Source organism: Schistocerca americana, chromosome 1 (assembly GCF_021461395.2).
Source record: "Schistocerca americana isolate TAMUIC-IGC-003095 chromosome 1, iqSchAmer2.1, whole genome shotgun sequence".
Lineage (NCBI taxonomy): Eukaryota > Metazoa > Arthropoda > Insecta > Orthoptera > Acrididae > Schistocerca > Schistocerca americana.
Genome location: NC_060119.1, coordinates 264,560,664 through 264,585,517, shown reverse-complemented (window position 1 = coordinate 264,585,517; position 24,854 = coordinate 264,560,664). Strand labels below are relative to the sequence as shown.

The following is a 24,854-nucleotide window of genomic DNA, read 5'->3' as shown; positions in this document are numbered from 1 at the left end:
AAGACAGCGAATGTTGGGGTCAGAAATTCTCTGTACGAAGACACTGACATGCCACTAGCATAATATTTACATAATAATAATATTAGAAATAATAATAATCCGACATTTGATCGGCGTCATCGTGATATACATATTATAATTATTTTCTTAAACCCTGACAAAGACGGATTCTGTTGAAAGGTCAAAAACTCAACAGAAGTTTTCTGTAACCTCACAGTGTTAGACACCAGCATACGTGCACTACTGAAGCCACGGTCCTCGTTTAATTTCTGTACATTTTAATTTTAGCGCCCTTCTTGATGACACACTTTCAGTGAGTTGCAGTTGTTTAGTTGCGAATATAACGGAAGCAGAAAACAGGAATTCCAATATTTTACACAAATAAGATTTTAAAACTGTGGTCACGCATGTGGACAGTCGTCAGCCGCAATGACTCGTACATAGCAGTGCAGGTTTTATAATGGTGGCCGTGAATAAACTGCTGGTTGCATCTGTTAGACAGCTAGAGTACAGCCGTTACAAGGACTCGTGCTTAGTAACAGAGTGAAATTTCCCGGAACTTGGTATAAATGTACCTGATTTATCACTTCCCTCCTGTAGGAGATCTGTGGAAACCTGTTCTGAAATGTACTGTGCTCGACAGTCCTAATAATTTTTTTTTTTTTTTGTCATCAGTCTACTGACTGGTTTGATATGCGGCCCGCCACGATTTCCTTTCCTGTGCTAACCTCTTCATCTCAGAGTAGCACTTGCAACCTACGTCCTCAATTATTTGCTTGACGTATTCCAATCTCTGTCTTCCTCTACAGTTTTTGCCCTCTACAGCTCCCTCTAGTACCAAGGAAGTCATTCGCTCATGTCTTAGCAGATGTCCTATTATCCTGTCCCTTCTCCATATCAGTGTTTTCCACATATTCCTTTCCTCTCCAATTCTGCGTAGAACCTCCTCGTTCCTTACCATATCAGTCCACCTAATTTTCAACATTCGTCTATAGCACCACATCTCAAATGCTTCGATTCTCTTCTGTTGCGGTTTTCCCACAGTCCATGTTTCACTACCATACAATGCTGTACTCCAGACGTACATCGTCAGAAATTTCTTCCTCAAATTAAGGTCGGTATTTGATATTAGTAGACTTCTCTTGGCCAGAAATGCCTTTTTCGCCATAGCGAGTCTGCTTTTGATATCCTCCTTGCTCCGTCCGTCATTGGTTATTTTACTGCATAGGTAGCAGAATTCCTTAACTTCATTGACTTCGTGACCATCAATCTTGATGTTAAGTTTCTCGCTGTTCTCATTTCTACTACTTCTCATTACCTTCGTCTTTCTCCGATTTACTCTCAAACCATACTGTGTACTCATTAGACTGTTCATTCCGTTCAGCAGATAATTTAATTCTTCTTCACTTTCACTCAGGATAGCAATGACATCAGCGAATCGTATCATTGATATCCCTTCCCCTTGTATTTTAATTCCCCTCCTGAACCTTTCTTTTATTTCCATCAGTGCTTCTTCGATGTACAGATTGAGGAGTAAAGGCGAAAGGCTACAGCCTTGTCTTACACCCCTCTTAATACGAGCACTTCGTTCTTGATCGTCCACTCTTATTATTCCCTCTTGGTTGTTGTACATATTGTATATGACCCGTCTCTCCCTATAGCTTACCTCTACTTTTTTCAGAATCTCGAACAGCTTGCACCATTTTATATTGTCGAACGCTTTTTCCAGGTCTACAAATCCTATGAAAGTGTCTTGATTTTTCTTTAGCCTTGCTTCCGTTATTAGCCGTAACGTCAGAATTGCCTCTCTCGTCCCTTTACTTTTACTAAAGCCAAACTGATCGTCACCTAGCGCATTCTCAATTTTCTTTTCCATTCTTCTATATATTATTCTTGTAAGTAGCTTCGATGCATGAGCTGTTAAGCTGATTGTGCGATAATTCTCGCACTTGTCAGCTCTTCCCGTCTTCGGAATTGTGTGGATGATGCTTTTCCGAAAGTCAGATGGTATATCGCCAGACTCATATATTCTACACACCAACGTAAATAGTCGTTTTGTTGCCACTTTCCCCAATGATTTTAGAAATTCTGATGGAATGTTATCTATCCCTTCTGGTTTATTTGACCGTAAGTCCTCCAAAGCTCTTTTAAATTCCGATTCTAATACTGGATCACCTATCTCTTCCAAATCGACTCCTGTTTCTTCTTCTATCACATCCGCCAAATCTTCACCCCCATAGAGGCTTTCAATGCATTCTTTCCACCTATCTGCTCTCTCCTCTGCATTTAACAGTGGAATTCCCGCTGCACTCTTAATGTTACCACCGTTGCCTTTAATGTCACCAAAGGTTGTTTTGACTTTCCTGTATGCTGAGTCTGTCCTTCCGACAATCATATCTTTTTCGATGTCTTCACATTTTTCCTGCAGCCATTTCGACTTAGCTTCCCTGCACTTCGTATTTATCTCATTCCTCAGCGACTTGTATTTCTGTATTCCTGTTTTTCCTGAACATGTTTGTACTTCCTCCTTTCTTCAATCACCTGAAGTATTTCTTCTGTTACCCATGGTTTCTTCGCAGCTACCTTCTTTGTACCTATGTTTTCCTTCCCAACGTCTGTGATGGCTCTTTTTAGAGATGTCCTATCCTCTTCAACTGTACTGCCTACTGCGCTATTCCTTATTGCTGTATCTATAGAGTTAGAGAACTTCAAACGTATCTCGTCATTCCTTAGTACTTCCGTATCCCACTTCTTTGCGTATTGATTCTTCCTGACTAATGTCTTGAACTTCAGCCTACTCTTCATCACTACTATATTGTGATCTGAGTCTATATCTGCTCCTGGGTACGCCTTACAATCCAGTATCTGATTTCCGAATCTCTGTCTGACCATGATGTAATCTAATTGAAATCTACTCGTATCTCCCGGCCTTTTCCAAGTATACCTCCTCCTATTGTGATTCTTGAACAGGGTATTCGCTATTACTAGCTGAAACTTGTTACAGAACTCAATTAGTCTTTCTCCTCTTTCATTCCTTGTCCCAAGCCCATATTCTCCTGTAACCTTTTCTTCTACTCCTTCCCCTACAACTGCATTCCAGTCGCCCATGACTATTAGATTTTCGTCCCCCTTTACATACTGCATTACCCTTTCAATATCCTCATACACTTTCTCTATCTGTTCATCTTCAGCTTGCGACGTCGGCATGTATACCTGAACTATCGTTGTCGGTGTTGGTCTGCTGTCGATTCTGATTAGAACAACCCGGTCACTGAACTGTTCACAGTAACACACCCACTGCCCTACCTTCCTATTCATAACGAATCCTACACCGGTTATACCATTTTCTGCTACTGTTGATATTACCCGATACTCGTCTGACCAGAAATCGTTGTCTTCCTTCCACTTTACTTCACTGACCCCTGCTATATCTACACTCCTGGAAATGGAAAAAAGAACACATTGACACCGGTGTGTCAGACCCACCATACTTGCTCCGGACACTGCGAGAGGGCTGTACAAGCAATGATCACACGCACGGCACAGCAGACACACCAGGAACCGCGGTGTTGGCCGTCGAATGGCGCTAGCTGCGCAGCATTTGTGCACCGCCGCCGTCGGTGTCAGCCAGTTTGCCGTGGCATACGGAGCTCCATCGCAGTCTTTAACACTGGTAGCATGCCGCGACAGCGTGGACGTGATCAGTATGTGCAGTTGACGGACTTTGAGCGAGGGCGTATAGTGGGCATGCGGGAGGCCGGGTGGACGTACCGCCGAATTGCTCAACACGTGGGGCGTGAGGTCTCCACAGTACATCGATGTTGTCGCCAGTGGTCGGCGGAAGGTGCACGTGCCCGTCGACCTGGGACCGGACCGCAGCGACGCACGGATGCACGCCAAGACCGTAGGATCCTACGCAGTGCCGTAGGGGACCGCACCGCCACTTCCCAGCAAATTATGGACACTGTTGCTCCTGGGGCATCGGCGAGGACCATTCGCAACCGTCTCCATGAAGCTGGGCTACGGTCCCACACACCGTTAGGCCGTCTTCCGCTCAGGCCCCAACATCGTGCAGCCCGCCTCCAGTGGTGTCGCGACAGGCGTGAATGGAGGGACGAATGGAGACGTGTCGTCTTCAGCGATGAGAGTCGCTTCTGCCTTGGTGCCAATGATGGTCGTATGCGTGTTTGGCGCCGTGCAGGTGAGCGCCACAATCAGGACTGCATACGACCGAGGCACACAGGGCCAACACCCGGCATCATGGTGTGGGGAGCGATCTCCTACACTGGCCGTACACCACTGGTGATCGTCAAGGGAACACTGAATAGTGCACGGTACATCCAAACCGTCATCGAAACCATCGTTCTACCATTCCTAGACCGGCAAGATAACTTGCTGTTCCAACAGGACAATGCACGTCCGCATGTATCCCGTGCCACCCAACGTGCTCTAGAAGGTGTAAGTCAACTACCCTGGCCAGCAAGATCTCCGGATCTGTCCCCCATTGAGCATGTTTGGGACTGGATGAAGCGTCGTCTCACGCGGTCTGCACGTCCAGCACGAACGCTGGTCCAACTGAGACGCCAGGTGGAAATGGCATGGCAAGCCGTTCCACAGGACTACATCCACCATCTCTACGATCGTCTCCATGGGAGAATAGCAGCCTGCATTGCTGCGAAAGGTGGATATACACTGTACTAGTGCCGACATTGTGCATGCTCTGTTGCCTGTGTCTATATGCCTGTGGTTCTGTCAGTGTGATCATGTGATGTATCTGACCCCAGGAATGTGTCAATAAAGTTTCCCCTTCCTGGGACAATGAATTCACGGTGTTCTTATTTCAATTTCCAGGAGTGTAGATTGAGCCTTTGCATTTCCCTTTTCAGATTTTCTAGATTCCCTACCACGTTCAAGCTTCTGACATTCCACGCCCCGACTCGTAGAACGTTATCCTTTCGTTGATTATTCAATCTTTTTCTCATGGTAACCTCCCCCTTGGCAGTCCCCTCCCGGAGATCCGAATGGGGGACTATTCCGGAATCTTTTGCCAATGGAGAGATCATCATGACACTTCTTAAATTACAGGCCATATGTCCTGTGGATACACGTTACGTGTCTTTAATGAAGTGGTTTCCATTGCCTTCTGCATCATGTCGTTGATCATTGCTGATTCTTCCGCCTTTAGGGGCAATTTCTCACCCCTAGGACAAGAGAGTGCTCTGAACCTCTATCCGCTCCTCCGCCCTCTTTGAGAAGGCCGTTGGCAGAATGATGCTGACTTCTCATGCCGGAAGTCTTCGGCCGCCAATGCTGATTATTTATCAAAATTTAGGCAGTGGCGGGGATCGAACCCGGGACCGAAGACGTTTTGATTATGAATCAAAGGCGCTACCCCTAGACCACGGGTACTAAACTCCTCCCGAACAGGCCATGAAGGCCCAACGACACCGACCGGCCGCCGTGTCATCCTCAGCCCACAGGCGTCACTGAATGCGGATATGGAGGGGCATGTGGTCAGCACACCGCTCTCTCGGTCGTATGTCAGTTTCCGAGACCGGAGCCGCTACTTCTCAATCAAGTAGCTCCTCAGTTTACCTCACAGGGTCTGAGTGCATCCCGCTTGCCAACAGCGCTCGTCAGACCGGATGGTCACCCATCCAAGTGCTGGCCCTGCCCGAAAGCGCTTAACTTCGGTGATCTGACGGGAACCGGTGTTACCAGTGCGACAAGGCCGTTGTCATAATAATAATACAGACATCGTAAAGTCTGAAGAACTACCAGAAAGCTCATACCCTTAAAAAAAACAGTCTATTCCAAGGTATATACTATTGGTTAAAACAGTTATTTATATTTTTAGGGTTAAAATATAAATTTGTAAGGTGAAATGTTGAAATTAATTTATAGCTCTTTTTATGAATCTGTGAAATTTGAATAATAAACTAGGATTAGATACCCTATTATTTTAAATGTTAATTGTATTTATCAGGGAACTTATTCAGGCATGAACTGAAGCACGCTTTGAAAAGATAGTGAACAGGGTAAACTGGGTGGCGAGCCTCAATAAAAGGATGTGTCGGGGTTCGATACTGCACCTGCCTGGGTCCCCGTGGGGCTGTGTGCCACTGCCGCTGCCGCTGCCCAGGACGTGCCACAGGCGATGGTCCCAACCGGATGCCCACTCGTCCCGCGCGCTCCATCCGGGACTGTTGAAGGCAATTCTGTATTGAGTATATTACACACGGATACATTCCACAATTGACTGTAGACAATATCTGGGACACATTCATAGGTGAACACTTAGACACATAAATGGAATTTATTTATTGGCAAAAGAGAGTTCAGCGCCTTTCAGCGGTAACTGTAAGAGCACGATGAAAATTGTACCAGTGATAAAAAAAGAAAGGAAAAAAGAAACGAAGGATTTATACGAGTGGGACAGAAATCGGTAGATGTCATGTACATGTACGGACAAACAAATGGTTATAGCTTTAGAAGAGTTGGATGATATATTCAAGAGAAAGAGCTTCACAAATTGAGCAGGCAGTAACGCCGTCATACAAGCAATTAGTCGACTTACCACTGATTACTAAAGTTGATGGACATCCTCCCAAGGGATATCGTGCCGAATTCTGTCCAATTGGCGCCTTACATCATAATTTCCAGATATTTTGGGGCCCTGCGCATAGCATTCCAAAAGTTCTTTTGGGGAGAGATGCAGCGACCTTGCTGGTGAAGGTCGGGTTTGGTCAGCACTAAGATGAACAGTAGAGACCCTTGCCGTGTGCGAGAAATGTAAACTGGAAAGTAAGCCCAGATGGCTTGCCATGAAGAGCAGTAAAACGTGGCGTAGAATATCGTTGACGTACCGCTGTACTGTAACGGTGCCGCGAAAGACAACCAAAGGGGTCCTGCAAAGGACAGAAAAGGCACCTCTGGTCACCACTCCTGGTTGTTGGACCGCTGACGGCCAACTGTCCGGTTGTGTACCACCACTGTCCGGATTGTGTTCAGACACGATTTCGCTGGTCATCGGAGCTCATTTCGAAGCGGGATTCATCTATGAAGACAATTCTACTACAATGAATGAGATTTCAGGACGAAGGGGTTTCTGGAGACTACCGGGATGGCGGTGGGCCAGAGGTGGATCCATGCACTAACAACGTGCTCAATTTGCGAAGCTCGTTCTCTTGAATAAATCATCCTGTTGATCTGAAGTTGTAATCATTAGGTTGTCTGTACGTGTACATCACATCTACCGAGTGCCCTCTCATTCGGATAATGAATTTGTGGTGCTTCCTTTTTTTTCTTTGTCTTAGTACATTCCAGAAAGATTCATTCGAATTGTAGGCCAATATCCTCTACATGAATGACAATCCAAGTTTGTGGTGAATATTAACTTGCGCATAATACTAATAGTTCAGTTTGTCTCCAGCAGCGTGTTTCCGGTTCATACGGTCACCTGTAGGGCACCTCTGGTGCAACTAGTTCACCCATTCTCTCGCTCACAGCCCAGTGTGAGTGGAGACGAGATGGTGTCCACCGAGCAACAAGAAGCGTTTTGTATTCTTACTTCTGAATTACTGTCGTCTATCGTGAGGTGGCCACAACGAACGTTAGTCGCAGGGAAATGAGAACTTTGATCGATAGTCATAAAAGATGTGTTTGGCAGCCTTGGTAGCCTGCAATGTTTGCCAAATTAAGACAACAGGAGGTATATGATACTCTCCTGGACTACTGCAGAGACGGTGTAGCAGAACGTCAAATGGGCAGATCGGAAAATAGCCAAACTAATTACGAAGAGCTGTCCAAGAAGGTCGATCTGCGGCCCCATCTTCTTGGATACAGCTGTTGAACACTTTCTGTATTTATTGGATGGGTATAATAGGACTGAGAGTGTTTTCACGTATGCAAATGATCAACTGGCAGCAGTTTCTGCAAAGAACAGAGCACAACCGAACACTCTACGTCATCGTGTACTAATGTAACAAATGGTTCAAATGGCTCTGAGCACTATGGGACTTAACATCTATGGTCATCAGTCCCCTAGAACTTAGAACTACTTAAACCTAACTAACCTAAGGACATCACACAACACCCAGTCATCACGAGGCAGAGAAAAGGCCTGACCTCGCCGGGAATCGAACCCGGGAACCCAGGCGTGGGAAGCGAGAACGCTACCGCACGACCATTAATGTAACAATGATAAACTCAAGACACTAGAAAATAAAACAGTCTACACAGGTACTGACGGGAGCCCTGAGAACGGATCCTTCCACTAAATAACGGGGACACAAATATCAAACGAACAATCGTAAGACGATTTCTTCAAGTACATATAGTTGAGAAACTACAGTTACATGAACACTGAAAATTGACAAAGACAAATTAGAAGAAAGTGTTACACAAACTGATAAACTAAATTCAATTGGATACAGAATGCCTCTTCAAGAAACCAGGACACGCAACTAAGCTAGCTTCGAATCAGTACTTGGGTTTTCAGTACTTAGTTTGCGTACAGAGGCACATAGAATAACTTCAGTTACAAACAAGATATAAGTCAGACGAAGGCAGAGGACTGTCTGGCTCAAGCTATAGGGGGCGTTCGGTATCACCTCAGTGGAAGCATTGTGGTTTGTGTTTGCTACTTGGTGTATACCCGATCGATATCACCATCAGATATCGGACTGCGGTGTACTGATTACGGCTGGGGAGAGTAAACCAGGTGAACACAATTACCTGTGTAGCTGCACAAACAAAGCGTCAGCTTAAACTCTGACGCATACATGGCAAAGTGAATCGGTATTGATTGATAAGAGACCTGGAGTACATGATTTTCCCCCTGTTAGGAAACAAACGTATGAATCCTATGCGTGATATGGTGCATTTCCTTACTGGACACGGACCTTACCTACGCATTTAAACGTCGTGGGTGTGGGACGGACACCAGCCTCTACATACGGGGCTGAAGATTCCCCGGTACACAGTGATTTTCTACAGACAAAACAGAAATATCACGAACACTTTACATCTAGACTACGCTAAGACAGAATCAAAAATTAATATGATAATTGGAAAAGAACAGAAATGGACCCTACTGAACACACAGACAGAGAGCTTCACCGAAGCAACGCATGAAGAGTACCTAGAAACAGGATCCGACAGCGACAAGCATATATGCAGCCTCTGAATAGATTCCGTAGAAAAAATTCTCCTTAACGCTGGAACTCAGAACAATGGAGCTGATAGTGTAGTCACAATGCCGTAGTAACAAGCAGTGAGGTGTAAAATACTAGCACGTCCTTTCTGCACAAAGCATTGCCGTGAATATAAGACAGTGACACAACACTGTGGTGGAGCAGTTACATCGGAGATCAACTCAAGAATCAAAAGCAGAGACGACAACAATTAAATCCCAATGTGGAGTTAGTCAACTGCAATAACATGTGCTACACAAACTGTGTGCTACATTTTGTGAAGATATGAAATGGAAACCTCACGCCACTTCAATCGTAGGTAACGCAGGAGGCAAGTGCCTGTTATTCATTGGTAGGAAACTGAGAAAACTGCTTCAGTTTGCGAAGGGCTCTGCTTACAAGACAGTAGTGTGACCTGTTGTGTTGAATGTTGCTCAAGTATATGGATCCCATACGCAACAGGAATGACAAGGGACTTTGAACGTATACAAGGCATGGCAGCACGAATGATCGGTCACTCGCGGGAGAACTCCACGGATGCTGAGAAATCCGAACTGGCATACAGATCAACGAAGACGTCAGCTAACGCAGTGTATGCCTACTTTAGAGGGTTCATGAACTGGTATTAAATGTGGAATCTAGAAGTATACAGCAACATCATACCTATTGACTAATTACAGTACAAACCGAGGCACTTCAGCAGTCATATTCAAGTAATATGTGACATGTACTTCACCGTACTTCCGAGGATGTAGTTGTAGATGTAGAAGATTCTTCAGAGAAGGTTGCATTGTGCGCATGGCATGCTCCCCTTCCAGTACTAAATGAAAAATCCTCTTTATTTGCCTGGTGGCTAATCGGTAGATGAATTCGGTATTATTAGTCCGGAATACGACTGACCTCCACGTTGGTGGGCAACATCAGTCTCCCCTAAATCTGCAGATTACGAAATTCGTGGTTCCATCAAACTAAACAATGCTTCTTCTGATATCCTAATGTTGAAGAGAGCGTACAATACTTCCTTGTACAGGATGAACCAGAATTCTAGAGACAAAATTTCTGAAGTTGTTCAGGGATAATTTTATGTAGGCGCTCGTGGTCTCCAGAGGCTGTTTAATGTAAGTGAGATTCATTCGCTCTGTTATCCAAGCTACACATTTTTCTGTGAAAATGCCTTCACAAGAACTATATACTAGATCTACATACAATCACCAAGACGTACAACACAAAACAGAGAATAGTGCAACAATCCTCACCAAGATGCAATAATGTAGTACCGTGGTTTCCGTGGATGCGAGATCACTTCAGCATAAGGTTCGTGCGCTGCTCTTCCATTGCGTTCAGTGAACCTATACTCGAGGTGCATTCGATCAAATTTTTCTCAGTAAACCTGTAAATACTAGTGTGGGTCACTGTTAATGTAAAATTAACATTGCCGGTGGAAACAAACCCAAGACAGAACCAAGCAAGTAGGAGGGTGAAGAGTAAATTTAGCATTGCTTTTGTCAGCAGCAAATACAACGAGTAAATGAGATCAAACTTGTTTCCAGGAATGACACAAAGGGAACAGCTTTCGCATTGTTAAACATATACTTTCACTACAGTAGAGATGTAAGGATAGAAGGGAGTAAGATCTCAGGCGAAATTAAGTTCTTTTGAAACGAGCGACGGCTCACTTGTACCAAAATACTCGAAGAATTTCCCTGAATGACTTCTCAAAATTTCATTTAGGAATTTCAGTTCACGTTGTATGCTACACTATCCGCCCTCTGAACTCCAACAACCCTACAGTTTACCATCTAACTTCTAATTTTGGTGCACTGCTTCGCCTGCGCGGAATCAGTCCACTAAATATAGATTCACACACACTCCACAAATCCAATTCTATCTGTGATCACCTCATCTTTCTCTGTCTCCTTTTATTGCTTCCATTTCATATCATGGCCCTGACATCCCTTTTGTCACCTGGTCCATTGATGTTACCTGTCATTCACTCATCCACTTACACTCTTCTTCAAAGTATAATAAATTTCCATCTTTCTTTGCGCCCAAACTTCAATCTATCCCCTGTTAACTTTATCAAGTGCAGGTCCTCCATTTTTTCTTGAATTTACCATCTCTCTTTAAGGTCATCAACATTTCTGCTTCTCATTTTCTCCTTCAGAGAGAAGAACACTAGTAGTTGCATTTTCTAAAGTAATAAAAGAACAGTTTATAAAAATTCCTGATCACATGTAATCGTTCCACCTTTCAATTATATTGTTTAGATTTAGGCTGAAGCAATACTGACAAAGCTTTCTCCTGCCGATAAGGGGACAAGACATTAAATAGCTTTTGTTGTTTTGGTCTTCAGTTCAAGACTCATTTACGTATGTAGCTTTTCGCGGTAGTCTTGCCCGCCCAAATCTTTTCATTTCTGCATAAGTACTTCAACCTGTATCTAGGTGAATCTGCTTACTTCAATCTAAAAATGATCTCCTTCAAAAATATTTACCCTGCACACTGACCTCCATTACCAACTCTGTATTTCCATGACGCCTAAGGATGCGCCTTATTAACAAATACCTTCATATGGTCAGCTTACTCCCCAGTTCGGTTCTCTACCTCTTCTTTACCTACCTAGTCTTCAATTTCCGTAGCACTAATTTTCGAAACTTTAATTCTGTTCTTGCTTGAAGTGTTAGCAGCCCACGTTTCACTGCTGGAGGGTGCTATATTCCATCAAATGACGACAGAAATTGGACTGTGATCACAATAAGAAACCTAGACCTCAATTGGTGATAACTATTAAAGCAAGAGGATCGACGATGTAAAATATGTGTAAATTGGGAGAGCTGGCTTAAGCTGTTTCTAGATCCCATGCTAACTACCAGACAGCCATAGCCATAGCGAAACTCAAAAGGCGTTTTTGATCCTGGATTTAGTTCTAGGTAGCTGAAGCAAATTTTACCTATGTTTCTGTGTAGGAAATTTTAAACAATTCTGTATTGAAGTGATATTGTTATATGTAACACTGACATCTGTAATATTATTTTAAGCCAGCAGGAATAATCTGCGATGTATATATGTAATATCAGAAACGCAATAACATGTTTTTCTTGTGATCAGTCTTCTGACTGTCTGACTGGTTTGATGGGGCCCGCCAAGAATTCCTCTCCTGTGCTAACCTCTACATCTCAGAGTATCGCTTGCAACCTACGTCCTCAGTCCTCAGTTATTTGCTGGATGTATTAAAATCTTTGTCTTCCTCTAGAGTTTCGCAGATTCTGCGCAGAACTTCCTCATTCCCTACGTTATCACTCAACCTAATTATAAACATTCGTCAGTAGCAAAAAATCTCAAATGATTCGATTCTCTTCTGTTCCGGTTTTCCCAAAGTTCATGTTTCACTACCATACAATGCTGTTTTCCAGACATACATTCTCAGAAATTTCTTCCTCAAATTAAGGCCGATATTTGATATTTGTAGAATTCTCTTGGCCAGGAATGCCACTTTTGCCATTGCTAGTCTGTTTTTGATGTCCTCCTTGCTCTGTCCGTCATCGATTATTTTACTGTCTAGGTAGCAGAATACCTTAACTTCATCGACTTCGTGATCATCAATCCTGATGTTAAGTTTCTCGCTGTTCTCATTTCTACTACTTCTCATTACCTTCGTCTTTCTTCGATTTACTCTCAGTCCGTACTATGTACTCATTGATTGTTCATTCCTTTCAGCAGACCATGTAATTCTGCTTCACTTTCACTCAGGATAGCAATGTCATCAGCGAGTCGTGTCACTGATACCCTTTCACCTTGAATTTTAATTCCAGTCATTGCTTCCTTGATGTACAGATTGAACAGTAAGGGCGAAAGGCTACATCCTTATCTTTTAATACGAGCACCTCATTCTTGGTGGTCCACTCTTATCATTCCCTCTAGGATGTTGTACATATTGTATATGACCCGGCTCTCCATATAGCTTACCCCTACTTTTTTCGGGAATTTCGAACATCTTGACCCATTTTATACTGTCGAGCGCTTTTTGCAAGTCGACAAAACCTATCAACGTGCCTTGAGTTTTCTTTAAACTTGCTTCCATTGGTAACCGCAATCTCAGAATTGCCTCTCTCGTGCCTTTACTTTTCCTAAAGCCAAACTGATCGTCATCTAGCGGATCCTCTAGTTTCTTTTCCGTTAATCTGTATATTATTCTTGCAAGCAACTTGTATGCATTATCTGCTACGCTGATTGTGCATGCAGTAACATAAAAAATGGATATAATTGCTCTTTGAAGCAGCTGAAGAATCCTATTAAGACAAGTGTGGTATCATACGCTGAAGAGCCTAAGAAACTCGTGTACTTGTCTAGAAGAGTGTAGGGCCCGGCGAGCATACAGAAGTGCGACCACACGACGTGGCTTGGACTCGACTAATATCTGAAGTAGTGCTGGAGGGGACTAATACTTTGAAACCTGCTGCGCTGTCCATAAACCCACAAGCGTACCTGGGGTGGATCCCTTCTGAACAGCTCGTTGCAAAGTATCCCAGATATGCTCAATAATGTTCATGTCTGGGGAGTTTGGTGGCAAACGAAATTGTTTAAACTCAGAGATGTGTTCCTGGAGCCCCCCCCCCCCTCCCCCTCCGTCTCTGTAGCAGTTCTGGACATGTGGGATGTCACTTTATCCTGCTGGAATTGCCCAAGTCTGAAGGAACGCACAATGGACATGAATGGATGCAGGTGATCAGATCGGATGCTTAAGCGTACGTGTCACCTATCAGAGTCGTATCTAGACGTATTAGGGTCCCCATACCACTCCAACTGCACACGCCCGACACCATTACAGAGACTCCACCAGCTTTAACATTTCCCTTCTGACATGTTGAATCCATGGATTCATGAGATTGTCTCCACAACCGTACATGCCTCTCCGCTCTATATAATTTGAAACGAGACTCGTCCGACTAGGCAACATGTTCCCCGTGGTCAACGGTCCAAACCCGGCGTCGAGGGGCCCAGGCGAGGCGTAAAACTTGTGTCGTACACTCATCAAGGGTACACGGTTCGACCTTCTGCTCCGAAAGCCCATATCGTTGATGTTTCGTTGAATAGTTTGAATGCTGACACTTGTTGATGGCCAAGGACTGAAGTCTGCAGCAATTTCTCAGAAGCGTTGCACTTCGGCCACGTTGAATGATTGTCTTGAGTTGTCGTTGGTCCCGTTCTTGTGGGATCTCTTTTCCGGCCGCAGCGATGTCGGAGATATGATATTTTACAAGATTCCTGATATTCACTGTACACTCGTGAAATGGTCGTACGGGAAAATCCTCACTTCATTGCTACCTCGGATATGCTGTGTCCCATCGCTCGTGTGCCGACTGTAACACCACGTTCAAACTGACTTAAATCTTGATAATCTGCCATTGTAGCAGCAGTAACCGATCTAACAACAGCGGCAGACACTTGTCGTCTTACATAGCCGTTGACGGCCACAACGCCCTATTATTGTTTACTTATCATTGTATTTGAATAAGAATTCCTGCACCAGTTTCTTTGCCCCTTTAGTGTAAATAACTGACACCGTCGGGAGGAGAGCGATCAATTAATTCAATATAAAGAAAGCTTCTGGTATGAAGCTTTTTATTCCCTTGAACGCGTTTGTGTACACCAGATTACTAGTTTCAAAAAAACGTTCAAATTTGTGTGAATTTCTAAGGGACCAAACTGCTTAGGTCATCGTGCCTAGACTTACACACTACTTAAAGTAACTTATGCTAAGAACAACACACACACAACCATATGTCGAACACTGTACTTGAAATCAACAGTTTGTCACTTAGTGCACCAAGAGACGGTTCGCTAGCGAATGACATTTCTAAAATATGAAGTAATCCTGTGGCACAAAAGTGTATGTGAAGCCCACCTTTTGAAAATATTTTAATGCAGTTACCGAGCGAGTTTAAAATATTGAAAACGAGAGTTATTTTCTGTAATGTTGTCTATAATGAATTCATCTACCAGATGTTACAAACATTTTAAATTTCTCAGTCAAGCTTAACCGAAAAAATCAATCTTGGTAGCATATGTTCAATACTTTAAGGTTGAGGACCTAACTTACACATAAGTATCTCTATAAAACCGACGTAGTGGGTGAAAGCCAACAACCATTAACGAAATTTGCATTTTTAAAGTTTCTTTTAGAGTGGGCATAATGACTCCCCTTAGCAGGACATGTTTTGTAAGTGTGCTGATCTTGCTTAGAGTGCGCGAAAAAAGTGTTGTGTTTTCATGTTTTCATGTACTTTAAAAAGTATGCTGTTAATATAAGTCAACAAAAGTTAACGAAGATCTTTTATAGGAAAAGCATAAAGCTCCACCGCTCAGTAACAGGCGTTATGGAATATGCGTTGGTACTGCTATGGTTATTTCTCTTCAGATTTGCGAACGAAACTGTGGCAAGAAGTTTACAGAACATTATGTTACGAAGCTATTCTTACACATTTCAATTTCACCATCCAACGTGAATGTCACACTCTTCTCTCGTAAATAGTGCTTCGGTGTGTCGCAAATTAGAATCGTTGCATTTTTAATAAGATTTAAGTAAGGAAGTAATGTAAGAACTCATTGCTGATCTGTTGCATCATTCTTGAAGCTTTGGAATCTAATATTGTTCATTTTAATAAAAGATCATAGTTTCGCTTTTTGCATAGCTTCGTGAAAAATATACATTTGTAAGTAAATTATACATAACTGCAACCAGTCACTTTTTTGAATAATTATGTTTTATTCCATAAACTGGTTTTCGAACCTTTTCAGGTTCATCTTCAGATGGTTTCAGGAAGTTACATCACTATTGGTAACATAATGCTGGGTGCTGGCTATATGACAAAAAGATGGAAAAAGTTTTAATCTATCACATTGACTATTGCTTACCTATCGATATGGATGTAAATTTAGTTTTTTGCTTACTGCGACGGTATAGGCGGCTTTTTTCGATTAGTGTCCATCTGTCTGCCTCCATTTTTGATGTCCAGTTGTGATGGACATCTGTCTGCCACCATCTTTGATATCCAGTTGTGATAGACATCTGTTTACCTCCGTTTTTGATGTCCAGTTATGATGGACACTAACCGAAAAAAGCCGCCTATACTGTCGCAGTAATTAAAAAACTAAACTTACATCCGTATCAACAGATAGGCAATAGTCATGGCGATACATTAAAGTGTGTTCCATCTTTTTGTCATAGAGCCAGCACCCAGCATTATGCTACGAATGATGATGTAACTTCCTGAAACCATTTGAAGATGAAGCTAAAAAGGTTCGAAAACCGGTTCATGAAATAAAACGTAACTATTCAAGAAAGTGACTGGTTGCAGTTTTGCAGAACTTAGTTACATTTAATTTACAGTCACGTTTCTATAATAACCCGTAATGGATAAGCATAAATAAACATTTTCCTGAAAGTCAAAGTCACAATATTTCGTCGGGACTTAAATGATAATAATGTCTTTGGCTCAACTCCAAAAATGGTGACAAGGGTTTAACGAAAATATGTAAGTCTCACTAAAGTACATAATGTACTGCTCTGCCGGTCGAATTCTTTATAGCAAATCTGCTCATTTCTCCTTAATAATTTCCGATTTTATGCCGTTTTTCTCCGTCTATACCTTATGTTGCTGCTATACTTTCGCGGACGCAGATGGATGCTCAGAATATTTTTATTTTATTTTATTTTTTTGCAGAACTGGAATCAGCCCTGCGCTCACCATTCATTTTGGACCAATAATACATTGTCCAACGAATGACACGCCTGTCGAAACTCTCTATTTCCGTTACAGTTCCTTCTTGGATCGTCTCGTATTTGTGTATGGGCCAGATTCGTTGTTAACTCTATGGTTCGCCCTCACGCTGCATATCAAGGTAATATGTAAGAAACTATTAGCCTCGATTGCGGTAATGAAACCAACCTTTACCTGGGTTTTCAGCCCAAGTAATTGAGCCTTCTTCAGGAGATAAACCTGATTCTATAATACTTATGTCTACGCGGGCATGGTCTGGAAATAAAACTGAAACAGCCTGAATAGGCGTAGTCACATTTTAAAAATGCTCAATTACTTGAGCTGAAACCTAGGTAATGGTTGGTTTCATTACCGCAATCGAGGTTGATAGTTTCTTATATACTACATTATCACGATTGCTGACAGCCATGTTGAAAGTACTAAAATACATATCAAGGTATTCTGATGTGTTCATAGCATCAGAAACATGTTATGTGACGATTTTTAATTGCATATTGTGATGAATATTACGGTTGACATCAATCTCCATGCCCCACAGATTTCTGAATGTTTTCCGAATGTAGTCAGACAAGAGTAGTGAAAGCAGAAACAGTCACCGTCGGCTCCTTTCCACAACACGCAACAGCAGCGCGTGTCTTGCTGACGTGGCTGTTGTTGCTTCGTCGCTCCGAAAATGCCACACGACGTGAAAGGCAAAAACTAGTTACCTGTCGCCAGAGTAGAAGGCAGGCAGCTCCGGTGAATGCGCCGCTGTCAGCTCGTCCTCCTGGGACCCGCTCGCGATCTTCTTCAGCGCCCGGATGCGACTCTCGAGGGACATGTCGCCGCCGCCGAACTTGCGCGGCGGAGGCTGGGCCGGCGCGGTTCTGTGTGTCTGTAGGGGCTGTCCCTGCTCTGGTTGTTGTTGTTGTTGTTGCTGCTGCTGCTGGCGGTGGTGTTGCTGCGAGCCGTGACCCGCACTGCTACTGCTGCCGCTGCTGCTCACAGGCTTTGTGTCAGGCAGCTGCCTGCTCGGGGCGTGCTTGGTCGCTTTCGTGCGGTGCCTCTTCTTGGGGCGCCTCTTGGCCGCGCCCGTGTGCTGCGGCCTCCTGGTGGGGTCGCCATTCCGGGGAGCCTGCTCCGGGCTGGGCAGCTCGTTCTTGCCAGCGGCCTGCGGGCGGCTGTGGTCAGACTTCTGTTCGACGCGGTGGCTCGTTACTCCTGCGCACGTCAACGACAAATAGCAAGTAGTTTCTGTCACACTAAAGAACAAATACACTGGATTTAAAAGTAAAATATGCAAATTTACGACGAAAAGCTATCTTAAAGGTTTGCTAGTAGTATTGTTAATATTCGTACACATTTATTCTCAATTGCTCATTCGGAGCTGTTTACATCCAACGTAAGTGTCGGAAGTTCCATGCGGCTTCTCTCAGATGATGCTGTAGTATACAGAGAAGTTGCAGTATTAGAAAATTGTAGCGAAATGCCGGAAGATCTGCAGCGGATACGCACTTGGTGCAGGGAGTGGCAACTGATCCTTAATATAGACAAATGTAACGTATTGCGAATACATAGAAAGATGGATCCTTTATTGTATGATTATATGACAGCAGAACAAACACTTGTAACAGTTACTTCTGTAAAATACCTGGGAGTATGCGTGCAGAACGATTTGAGGTGGAATGATCATATAAAATTAATTGTTGGTAAGGTGGGTACCAGGTTGAGATTAATTGGGAGAGTCCTTAGAAAATGTAGCCCATCAACAGAGGAGGTGGCTTACAAAACACTCGTTCGACCTATACTTGAGTATTGCTCATCACTGTGGGATCCGTACCAGGTCGGTTTGACGGAGGAGATAGAGAAGATCCAAAGAAGAGCGGCGCGTTTCGTCACAGGGTTATTTGGTAAGCGTGATAGCGTTACGGAGATGTTTAGCAAACCCAAGTGGCAGACTCTGCAAGAGAGGCGCTCTGCATCGCGGTGCACCTTGCTGTCCAGGTATCGAGAGGGTGCGTTTCTGGATGAGGTATCGAATATTTTGTTTCCCTCTACTTATACCTCCAGAGGAGATTACGAATGTAAAATTAGAGAAGTTCGAGCGCGCACGGAGGCTTTCCGGCAGTCGTTCTTCCCGCGAACCATACGCGACTGGAACCGGAAAGGTAGGTAACGACAGTGGCACGTAAAGTGCCCTCCGCACACACCGTTGGGTGGCTTGCGGAGTATAAATGTAGATGTAGATGTAGAAGAATAGCCCTTTGCAACTAAAATTTAGTTCTGTTTTTAATAAAAATGTTTCACTTAGCTGATTTATGTAGTAGAAAGGAAATGATTATTATAATTGAGGCTTGGCCGGCTCACGTTGATGCTGTTTCTTCTTTGGCATTTTCTCACAATCGAGTGGCGTCTTATTTGTCCCTGAGTTGCTACCATAACGAGTTGCTGACTTACCTCAATTAGTGGAAGCAGCAGTGGTTATCGATACTACTACTGCTGTACCATATATAGTGTGGCTGCCATATTTCCGTGTGGTGGTGTGTGTGAGGCAGTCAGTCGGTTGCGACAGAGCAGCGAGGAAGTCTCCACAGACGCGGTCAGGCCGGGGCCACTGGCGGCATGCACACGTGGTCGGATTTGTGAGGCACTAGCTGTGAGAGCTGCAAAGTCGGTGACCCACCGAACCTGGACACTGGTGTTGAGTAATCAGTTAACCTGCTATGAAACCTCAACTGCTGTGACATCTCTTCGTTCACGGAAGGTTGTTGCTTCCTGGGCCGTTCTCGCAAACAGCAACGTATGGTGTGCTGGAGTCGGCAAAATTTTGCAGCCGTCTTCCTCTATGTTGTTTAACTATTGAATTGATTGTAACTTATTCTAGAAGTGTGTTTTCCTCGCTGTGTTGATGCCGTCTGGCACAGCCAGAGTGGTTAATGTACCTTGACTATATTTAGACGCCAGTTGTCAAGACTTAGTGCTGCTGGTATCTTCGCCCTCGCTGATATTTTCAGTTGTCGTGTCGTTGGTCGGGTGGAAGGCAATTGATTAGGTTTTTGGTTGGTTCTTCAGATGGCCGTAGGTCGTGTTGCCACCCGATTATTTAGTATTACGCTTGGCTGCCTGTCTCACGTAAATTTATGCTGGAGTTTCCTCCCCAGGTCAACCCTTGAAACACTTCTGAGCGCCACTGTTCTGTTGTTTTGGATTGGGATTTTCTTTTAGTCTCAGGTACTGTGCGAGGCCTTCAGCCGTGTATTAATTTAGTTTGTTTTAATGTTTGGTATGTGGCCTTCAGCCGAACTTCTACATGAAATACTTTAAGATAAGGCCTTCAGACGTCTTAAATTAAAATTAGAAAAATCATTTGAAAACTTGAAAATTTCCCTCTCTATCCTAATTTTGTTATCCAGGCCTTAAGCTTTCAGTTGTTCTACGTTCAGTATATCACCTTCAGCCGAACTTTATGTGAAATATTTAAAGATAAGGCCTTCAACCGTCTTAAATTAAAATTTGAAAGGTCATTTGTTTAAAACCTTTTAAAATTTTCTTACTGAAATTGTTGTTATTCACGCCTTAAGCCCTCAGTTCTTCTATATTGTAACTAAGGCTTTCAGCCGTGTGTATTCCTTGAGGGACTTTTAATAACTTTTGTTCTGGCCTTCAGCCGTATTGTTTCTGAATTTTTTTAAGGGTCGTAGCAAAATAAAGTTTGTATGTTTGTGCAACTAACAGGAACTGATTTGGGCCTCTTTCCACAACGTAATCCGCTCTGTCTTGCGAAACCAGATTTCAATAATAATTATTTGTTTATCTTCAAATATTCAGTTTCAAGTCGTTTAGCTTTATATTCATGGGGTAGACATGAACATGGAAACTCCAAAGACACGACACTTTAAAATCATAACATGTATAGGAAACCCACTGGCATTCATAACTACTCCCAGACGTCTCGTAATGGATAAATACAGGTCCTGTGTGGTTTTCAAGGGGATGTTATATCAATCTCAGTGCAAAATAGTCGCAGGTTTAGGTAGCAGTGATGGAGGTGGATACCGACCACAGATCCTTCTCTCCGAAGTAGACACCAAAGCTCAATAATATTGAGATCTGGTAACTATTGTGGCCACGGGAGACGCGACAATTCGTCCTCGTGCTCATAAAACCACTCCTGGGCGATTTGAGCTGTGCTAAGGGTGGCTCTGTCGTCTTGGAACACAGCAAAACTGTTGGGGAACAAACATTGTACCCTGGGACGGACCTTACAAGTCATAATAGTCGCATAATTCTTCGCATAGTACCCACGGAAAACACGTAATATCACGATATGGGTGTCAAAATCAGGATCGACCACCCGCCTTTTTTCCCTATTTGCACGTAAGCTCCGGAAGAAGTTGGAAACAGTGTGAAACGAGGCTCATCTCACCTAATGACATTGTTCAATTATTCCACAGACCGATTTTTAGGACTTCAGCAACACATATTCTCATCATGGGCATTTGCGTCACTCATGTGTGGTTTTGAAATAGCAGTTCGCACTGTAGGTTACTGCTTCTGGAGCTCCGTTCATGTTGTTTTGACGCTGGCAGTGTTCATGAGTTCAGCAATGACTTTTTCAGCTGTCCTCTTTAGTGAGTGCCTGTGGTGATGACTCAACTCACACTTTCGCCTACATTGTCACTTAGCGCATGCTTTTTTCCCATTTTCCAACTAAGCGGTGGATTGGGTACGGAAACACACGCCGTAAGGGCACCAATACTTTTCTAAAGTTCGACAGTAGTTGCGGAATTCAGTATTCCGAGATCCACAGCGTCAAGAGTGTACCGAGAGTGCCAAATTTCAGTTCCGACATCAGTTAGTAAGAGCTGATGGCAGGATTCGAATCTGGCGCAGACCCCACACAGCCATGGATGCTGGTTATCAAGAAGATACTGTGCAAGCTGGTAGTGATTCCTTAATGGTGTGCGATGTGTGTATATCAGGCTCGTCCAATCTGTGCCCCTGGAGCGCTAGCGGTCGCGATCGCCCGAGGCCAGCGAGTGTCCACCCGTCGCGCCTCGCCATGCCGCTGTCAGCGCGCTTCGTACGGAAGACAGACCGCCGCGCCAGCAGCGGTCAGAAGCATTGATACGACACAAAGACGTTAGTCAATAGGCGTAAGGCTACAGTGGATCGACATGAATGGTCAACAGCAGCAGACAAAAAGCGTAGGAGCAGCACGTCCGCACTATTTGAACCCGAGTAGGAAGTAAAGTTTTTACTTTTTTTTTGTACTGCTGTCGAAAATCACGCCAAACGTTTAGTATGTCATCGGAACCTCAAGTACCAAAAAAGATACTCGACTGAACGGCACTTTAGTACCTGTTGCACAGATCAGTTCGAAAATTTGTCGTAAGGAAAGGAACGCCAGTCAAAGTACTAAAAGAAAATATCAAGCCGCATTATAGTGAAGTAAGTGTTTCCTATCGTATGACATTTTATTATTTATAAAGATAATAAATAAAACTATATTTTATAATCTGAAATGTCATTTACCAATGTGCCAGTTATCGAACATCATATTGTCAGCAACAAGGAACATTTGTTTTCGGTTAATTTTTATATTTGGTTTGCATTAATTCGCGTTGCACAGCCATAAGAAAAAGTTTCAGGTGCATTACTTTTTGCCACTTTTTGAAAAGCCGTCACAAATGCTCTGTCGGAGAGTAATGTGTCATTACGAGTCATTCTTTGTTTTTGTGTATTTGTGTTTTGATGTATGGGGAGACATATGTTGTAGTTTGATCTATGTTTGTAGTTAATTAAAACGCAAGTATTCCAATAGATAAAAATTTAATTCGCGTCCACATTTCACTGTCTTCGCTAGCGTCTTTGACCGCTTTTCATAGGGCATGGAGGAAAACGCATCTAAAACTGATATTTGTTGTTGGTATCTTATTTCGCTTTCAATGAATGAAACAATTAGTTGTTAAAATGATTAAAGTGTTTTAAAAACAGATTTCTCCAATTTAATTGTAAGAGCTTTTTTTCTTTATTGCCGTGGTAGGAGAAGGAAACAAGTGGGAAAGGTTTGCATTCAAGCTACAAATGCTCGCTGAGAACTGCGAAAGAAGGGAAACCGTTCGCGGCTGGGAATTGCATCAAGGATTGCCTGGTCAACTCGGTGGCTTGTATTTGGCCAGCAGACCTCACGGAAAAACTTGAAAAAAAATAGCTCTTTCACCTCAAACTGTTGCTCGCCCAGTCGCAGCTATGGCCCCAGATGTGGAGCAGCAATTAACGGAGAGAGCGGAAAACTTAGTTTCATTTTCTGTCGCTCTTGAAGAGTACACGGACGTTGTGGACAAAACTCAGCTTGTCATATTCATTCCGAGTGCCGACGACAACCTGCGTGTCACCGAAGAATTTCTCGACCTTATACCATTGAAAGAGACAACCATGGATTTGGATATTTTTGTAGCAGTGGGAAACGTGTCCGAGTCAGTAGGTTTGAAATGGGAACGCATGGCCAGTGTAACAACGGATGGGCCTACGAGGGTTACGCACTGGATTCCTGGTTACGTCAGGTCAAAAATGGCTGAAGTCGACTGTTCCTTATTCGCGGCAGTCCATTGTCTGATACACCAGGAGGCCCTTAGTGCGAAGATTGTCAACATAAGAAATGTTATGGACACAGTTGTTCCAACGGTTAATTATGTTCCCTCGCATGGACCCACACATCACCAGTTGAAAGTATTTCTGGCAGATATCGAAGTGGAGTATCCGGAGATCCCCTACTACATATCACTCCAAAAAAAAAAAAAAAATAAATAAAATAAAAAAAAAAAAAAAAAAACAGAAAATGATGGGAATATCACACAGGGTCGACATCACCCAAAACGTGACTCAAGTGTTCAAAAAGTACAAAAGGGACACCCTGTTTAACTAGATGTCCAGCAGCTTCAATGAAAGGAGGCAAATACCTTTAGTAAATGTGTGTGAAATCTTATGGGACTTAACTACTAAGGTCATCAGTCCCTAAGCTTACACTCTACTTAACCTAAATTATCCTAAGGACAAACACACACACTCATGCCCGAGGGAGGACTCGAACCTCCGACGGGACCAGCCGCACAGTCCATGACTGCAGCTGCAGCGCCTTAGACCCATTTCACTCCAAGGTGAAAATCACTCTGTCGTTGATTCAGTGCAGACGATTCAGCCATTCCCCCCCCCCAAAAAAAAAAAAAAAAAAAAAAAAAAAAAAAAAAAAAAAAAAAAAAAAAAAAAAAAAAAAAGAACCACTATCATTTGCAAATTACAAGAAGAGATTGAAAACAGATTTTTGGAGACAAGTGAGCATCAACCAGTCTTAGATGTATTTGTTGTCCCGTTTCCCCTTCGGGCAGAGGACAGAGGACGTGTCACAACTATTTCAACTATAGCTGATTGACCTGCAGTGCGATATTCGCCTGAACGACGGCTTTCTTATGTGTAAAACTTCGGTTTGTCTTTTACAGCTGTTTTTGACGAGAGAATTATCCTCTTTTGCATCAACACGCCGTTAAGGTCGCTCAATGTTTGATTCCACGTATATTTGTGAGCCTTTTTTTCCCTTTTAAAACTTGCTAAGAAACTAAAACTAAGAACTGTTCGCTACTTAGCGATAAAAATTTGGTTAATTCTTTGAGGTTAGCAGTCACCCGTAATATTGTACCAAAACTAGACAGAATCATTTCCTCGAAAATTAACAATGTGTAAAATGTTAATGGTCTTCTTTAGCAAAGTTGGCACGAAGTACAACAACAACAAAAGAAACATAACTGCTAATAGGGAGAATGAGACTCTATATCCCTTACGTAAAATTATTTCTAAAATAGAATATATCTGACACTAGTTCATTTAAGAAATTGATTTGTCT

The 24,854-nt window shown here is 43.2% G+C and overlaps 1 protein-coding gene across 1 annotated transcript in view; it reads right to left on the bottom strand.

Moving 5' to 3' along the window:
- The window catches only part of LOC124577102 (serine/arginine repetitive matrix protein 1-like), a 303,302-nt gene that overhangs the window by 45,009 nt on the left and 233,439 nt on the right, over nt 1-24,854 (bottom strand). The window contains exon 6 of the mRNA XM_047131217.1: nt 17,683-18,175. Within this exon, the coding sequence (XP_046987173.1) occupies nt 17,683-18,175 (493 nt within the window). The remainder of the gene's footprint in view (nt 1-17,682; nt 18,176-24,854) is intronic.